The sequence below is a fragment of the Paramisgurnus dabryanus genome, chromosome 20 (genome assembly GCF_030506205.2).
Source record: "Paramisgurnus dabryanus chromosome 20, PD_genome_1.1, whole genome shotgun sequence".
Lineage (NCBI taxonomy): Eukaryota > Metazoa > Chordata > Actinopteri > Cypriniformes > Cobitidae > Paramisgurnus > Paramisgurnus dabryanus.
In genome coordinates, this window is record NC_133356.1 from 20962246 (window position 1) to 20968664 (window position 6419).

Here is a 6419-nt window from a genome sequence, read left to right on the forward strand (position 1 = left end):
AGTGTAAGGATTTACATTGCAAGTTTTAGGGCCACGACTATACCTTTCTCTCTGTCTGTTTGTGAGAATGGGACTGTTTCGGGAGGGGAAACGGCCCAATCTTGCCAAGAGTGGTTGCACTGACAGGCTGTGCTGAGGCTCTACGCGTTCAATCCGGGTCAGAGGGAACTGACGCTCATTGAGAACTGCATGAATACACACGAATAGAAAAGTTGTGTTCAGTTAACCGATGAAATCAGAGAAAAAACATGGCCGTACAATCTTTTCTTATTGCCGTCTGCGGTCCAAATGCACTCATTTGTTAAGGTTATGGGAACAGGACAAAAAATCTATTCTGCCTTTTTGACACCCTTGTGATTGATAATACACACATGCCTTGGAGACTGGAAATGCATGAATGCGTTATACGTTGTTTGTCCACTGACTAGTTACCTATTTCATCTTACACATTATACAAGAAAAAGATAAGTTTTTTACGATATCTGTCATTAAATTGTCAGGCACATATAGATTTATTAATAATCATTATAAGGTAGGCTACACAAACAGTGTAGCATATCCTTTATGGGTTTCTTTCAACCATAATTTTTACTGGCAATATTTAATTCTGGGAACTTCAAGATGCGTTACTGTCAAATTATGGATTTCTTAGTGATGTTCGATGTAATGCAGTGTGCTATTAACACAAATATATTCCATCTACTACATTCAAATTGTTAACGATTTGTTTTCCACCTGTTTATCTTCTTCTAACCACCACACAGTGGTTTTGGTATTGCATTTTTAAGCATAGGCTATTACAATTTTTTGTCCTTAACATGATGAGTACCTAATACACGGATAGTCTAAAATGATATAATGACAAAGATCAGCATGAAGTTATTGTAGAGCTCCATCGTCCAGTAATAGCCCATATATGCCCACTGCAGATTTCAAAGGTAAAATGTAGTCGCAGTCGTGTCTTTATTTTAGTGTAGTTACGTGTCTGTATGATCGATGACTATTTCCTTATGGTCGCACAGATTTTGACCCAACAGTATCCAAACAAGGCATACATATTAAACCTACACAATTTTGAGCGAAGAAGATGAAATTATAAACAGTCTTATATTTTAGCCTTAGCCTTTTATTCAGGAAACAGTATTCCTGAATCCTGGGTGTGGGACCTAAAATATAGACCTCGTCCAAAGTCTTTAAGTAATCCGTCGAACATAATAGCTATGAACAAAAAATAAAATACATTTTCGTTTACCAGATATAATTTAGATATAGCTAATTGTCTTTAGTCTTGGGCTAATCACAAAATGCAATTCACAACAGCATTTTTTCCTTTTAATTTTTGGCAAAAAATCACTAGTGTCATCCGGACACTATAACATATATAAAAAATAAAATAACAAATTAAAAAGCGCAATATAAATAAATGTTAAAACAACTCAAACTAAATGTGAATTCAATAGTAAAGCATTTTAAAGAAACTTTAACTTATGAAAAATAATTTTAACTGATAATCTAATCGCAATAATAACCTGTTTATGTTTGTTCAAGAAAGCTTGAAAAGGTTTAAAGTAGTTAAGACGATATGGTTTTCTTTTGGTTCATATGCGCTGGTGTTGCTCGTCTAAAGGGAGCTTTCTCCTTGCAGTTTTGAATGAAAAGCTATTTCGTTGGTTAGAATGGGACACACAGGGCCAGGGGAGGAGTCCGCTATGATTAGTCGCCTTCACTTATTTTATAAAAAAAATATATTTATATACTGTGCAGTCCCTATATTATTCATACTAATATATACGAAAAGAAAAAAGATTTACCGTAATTTGAAATCCTACAGAACTGTTGCAAAGTGTTTTGTTTAGTGACCTTACGTCACATAGCTTACTACAATGTTTTACTTCCTGCTAGAAGCAAATGATGGTGAAAATTATTTGAATGTTATTGCATTGAAAATGATTTGTGGAAATGACACACTTAATGCAGTTTTATAACAAAATTGAATACTGTATTTTCAATTTAGAAACGTATACATTAACAGAAACACGCAAGAAAGTAACGTTGAATAATAAGCGCTGAACTAGAAACATGAAATAGACTTGGTCAGTCGATAATGAAGTCCAGTATTTTCTTTTGCATTAATCCCGACTGATAATTCATGGTCAGCAGCGTTCTTGCATGGTATAAAAACAGACAAACAACGCCTAGAGCACTTAATAGTCACGTTTGGACGAATAGTTAGGTATAGGGGCACCAAGTCAAGAAAAGTGAACAGGGATAGAAAAAAGAATGAAGGCGGTAGAGCAATATTATTTACAGGCGTATTTCTACACATATATTACAGACTTAAAGAATGATCGCATTATTTAAGATATACATAATTCAATATAAAATCTCAAAATAAAAATAAAAATCTGATACAGTCATAACGATTCAGTTCCACATTTGACCAGTACCCCACACAGGCAGTGACAGAATTGTAGTAAAAAGGTGCTTACGACTTAAATGATTGTCTGATGAACATAAAGGAAAAGAGGATTGTATCCTGGCTGCTTGTCGTCTCTCGGACTAAAACAGAAAAAGGCGATGGACACCGGTTTCTGGTAATTCCCTCTCTGCGGTGGTCCTGGTAGACACAACAAACGTGGGACATTTCCCCCGTATACAAAAAAAGAAAAATATATAGATATATAGATATATATGTCATGCAAGTCATGGGGTGGAGGGAAAGTGTGGGGTCCATTGAAAGCGCTTGAAAAAGACGTGCTTTTTTGTTTTGTTTGTTTTTCCTTTTCATAATAGTAATATCAGTTGGTCCTTTTCATTTCCTGACAATTCATAAAGTTTATTCAGGTCCATATTCCCTGTATATATTTCTCTTTTTGCGTATCATACGTCGCATTCCGAGTCACTTGATGTTACTGAAAGAATTGACGTGCCCGTGTCGACTCTCTCTGTCATACTGGAGACACTGGTAGTTGGACTTGCCGCAGTTGATGGCGATTCGGCCGAACTGCGTGGGGTACAGCCGGTTTCTGAAAGGGACCGCATGCCGTTCTGCCCTATTGCTTGGTGCTGGAGCCTATAACAAAACAGTAAGAGAATTGTATGTTGTTATTAGACTATACAGTCCGATTTCCACACTCGGTATTATTAACTATAAAACACACTTTAACTTCTTTGGACATTATCAAACCACTCAACTCCAAACGAATGTACTAAAGCTAATAACATATGCAGGAATATAAAGTGAAAACTGCAGCTATTCCTAAAAAAGTAGTACATAAAGCACTATCGCTACAATGTTTACGTCTGCAGACCAAAGTCTGTCCTCTATATCTGATTCACTTCTAGGGGGATATTTATTTTGTAATGAAAACATTGTTTTTACTTAAATGATCAAATTATCAAATTAGGTGACGTCAGTAAATGGTCACAGCGCCAGTATGCAGTATGATCAAAAATGATATTGACACAACGATATCAAATCATCCGAGATAGGGTAGAAATAATAAGTCAGTTACATTAACTTGCTTTAACTTTACTGTTGTTTAGATACCAACACAATACTATCTAGTGTTTAGGTGGTTCATACATTTAAGATCTGAAACACCATTTAGGTACTATTTAACTACTACTAAATTAATCTTAGGATAAACGTTTTTAAAAGAAATAATAGAATTTAAAATTTCCCACTGTGAGCAAACAATATATAAATTCCAATGATATTACAAGAAAATACTGACCACCTTAAGTGTTCAGAATAATTTACAATAATTATTATTCTCCCTACATGTGTGTCAGCAGAATAGGATTATAACTTTTTTCATTTACAATCTCATGTTGGGTGTAAAAACAGGTAAAAACCTGTATGGGTGTAAACACGTGTATGATAAAATACTTTGGGATGTTGTTTATTTTTAAATATAGCCAGTGAGAAATGACACACATGCAGGGTTCATACAATTTTTTAGTTGTGTGTTATTTATAGGCTACTATATTTTATTAAGTATCTAAATAAAACATTAGAAATTTATGATCAGTACAAATTAAGATGTAACACTTGCTGTGTTAATGGCGACAAAAACAATGGACATTTTTGCTGTGCAAAATACACTTCTGTTTACATTATGTTTTGTTAAGCAATTTTAGAATTTTTCTATACAATTTTCCTAGAAAAAATATTCACATTTGTTTTCTTTTTTCTTATGCTTATAAAATTATGCTTATAACTACACATTTTATGCTCTAGTTGCGACACGATATACACGTGGCAAAAAAATGTCGTCGTTCTTTCCTACCTTTCTTTTAATTTTCTAAAATTAATTGCAGCTTTTCAGCTCTCTACCTAAATCTATTTATTTTTGCATTTATGTTTCTTTATACATTTTATAAACCAACGTGACCGACCTGTTTTTTGCTGCTGCTGCCCTGTCTCGTTGTCTCCGATTTTTAAACCAATTTCCGACCTGTGTAGGAGTGAGTCCAGTGGCTTGCGCCAGTTCCCTTTTCTTGCTAGGGTTTGGGTAGGGGTCCTGAAGGTACCACTCCCGTAAGAGACTCCGCGTCCGCTCTTTGAAACAATGCGTTTTCTGCTCACCGTCCCAGATGGTTCTAGGCAGGGGAAACTTCTTTCGCACCCTATACTTATCAACCGGTCCTAGGGGACGCCCGCGTAGTTTCTCGGCCTCCTGATAGTGCGCCTCTAGCCACATTGCCTGTAGTTTGCCGTGCGAGTCCTTCGTAAACTTGTGGTTCTCCAAAATGTGGTAGAGATCGCGAAAATTGCCTGTATGAAAAGCAACCACGGCTCGGGCGCGTAGAATGGATTCATGCTTGTTGATCGCTTCGCAAGCGCCCGGCGCCACTGGAAGCGACCATAGGAAGCGACCCAACCGCTCGATGTCCCCGGTCTCCTCTAGCGTCTCGCAGACGCTCGCCACTTGCTCTGGAGAGAAGTTTAGCGTCGGTAGCTGAAACATTGACAAGTCTTCAGGAGACCTGGTGCTGGGCGCGCTGCTCGCCAAGAGCAGAGAGCGATCAGCAAAGTTTGGCAGGAAGAAATGAGAGGGGTAAAGCTCTAAAGGCGATCTGAAAACCATGGAAATGACCTGAGAGAGAATGAAATTTGCGAAGGAAAAAGAACGACGATTTCAGATTGAATGATTCAATGGCTATCGCCTAATGACACCAGCCTCATAATATCTCCCCCTAAATCCACCGTGAGTGTAGCATTGAAATATTTTGTTTCGCTTTTCTATTGGTCTTCTTGGTGTCGTTGTAGGGTTGTCATGGCAGCCCTGCCAATCACTGTCAAGCGTGCCAATCATTAGCCAGTACGTAGAGGCTTTCACCACTTGTGCTGCACGCACGGGGGGTTATCAGGAACTCCAATCTCAACAGCAGCCTCTCTCCCTCCCCTGACTCGTGTGAAGTCGAAGCGGAGGCTCGCCTATTTGTTGAATGGAATGAGCAATTAGTGGGTGGAATATTATTGTGATCTTAACGAGGCTCGTTAAAGTTAAGAAGATATGTAGGGAGAGAAGGCAGGGGTGGGGTCTCCGAGTGACAGTCACGGAAGCGGGAATGCGCATTTAAATGAAGCCCTAAAACGGAATCTACAGGATGCACAGATATGCTATTTCATCCTTTTGCTCCTCGTATGAGAATACGTTTGTGGAGACGATGCTACGCTGGTTTTCAAATGATTTTTCGAAACGGTAGCATTTATATTTATAAAAGATGAACTTGTTTTGTTTATTTTTATTCCACGTTGAAACCCAAAGGCAACTTTTGGCGCATTTCGATAAAATTTGGCTACAAACCGACTGCTATGCGCGCACAGGCGGTTCTATCGTGTCTGACGGATGGTGACAACCGTTTACTGGTTTAACAGTGGACGCGCATCCCTGGCTGTGGCGAAGCTTTGCTTGGAGACTAAAGACTATAGCCCACTGCTCAATGAATGTTGACAAACTGACGTGTAAATGCACATAATAATTGATATGCTCTTTAAGTTAATTTTGCTCAAATGTTTTCATTATATTATAAGCTATTTAAAGTGTTTTAAATGTGAAAGTCTATTGCATGTTTCACAAAAATAGAGGACATCATCTATATGTCACGAGATTCGGACTGTTTGTATGGGTTTCATGACTTGCATCAGGGAATTTATACTGCATAGATTTATTCATTTTTTTGTAAAAATAAATACCCGCCTTCTTGGTAGAGAACAACCATATTGTGAAAACACATATTCAGCCTGATATCTGGATAATCCGTACCTACGAAGTGAATTGTACAAAAACATAGGATTATCATAAAAAACAATAACAAAACCCCACCCTAACTCCGCCCCTAACAGCAACGTCACAGATGCCAAAGCAAATCGTATTAAATGTCGAATTAAGTCGAATTAGCCTCCGCTT

General features: G+C 37.7%; 1 protein-coding gene across 1 annotated transcript; it reads right to left on the reverse strand.

Moving 5' to 3' along the window:
* Positions 1 to 1558: 1558 nt before the first annotated feature.
* On the reverse strand, positions 1559 to 5385 carry six3a (SIX homeobox 3a). Its single transcript, XM_065297552.2, has 2 exons — positions 4402 to 5385; positions 1559 to 3073 (listed from the first exon to the last, which is right to left on the reverse strand). The coding sequence occupies exons 1-2, from the start codon at positions 5091 to 5093 to the stop codon at positions 2881 to 2883; spliced, it is 885 nt and encodes a 294-aa protein (XP_065153624.1). The 5' UTR covers positions 5094 to 5385; the 3' UTR covers positions 1559 to 2880.
* Between the last annotated feature and the right edge of the window lie 1034 nt (positions 5386 to 6419).

What these genes read in the sequence shown, in the direction of transcription:
- six3a (XM_065297552.2), bottom strand. Translation starts at nt 5,093, where the DNA reads ATGGTTTTCAGATCGCCTTTAGAGCTTTACCCCTCTCATTTCTTCCTG. An exon ending in GCAGCAGCAGCAAAAAACAG is followed by an intron (nt 3,074 to 4,401) that starts GTCGGTCACGTT and finishes GTTTTGTTATAG; the next exon opens with GCTCCAGCACCAAGCAATAG.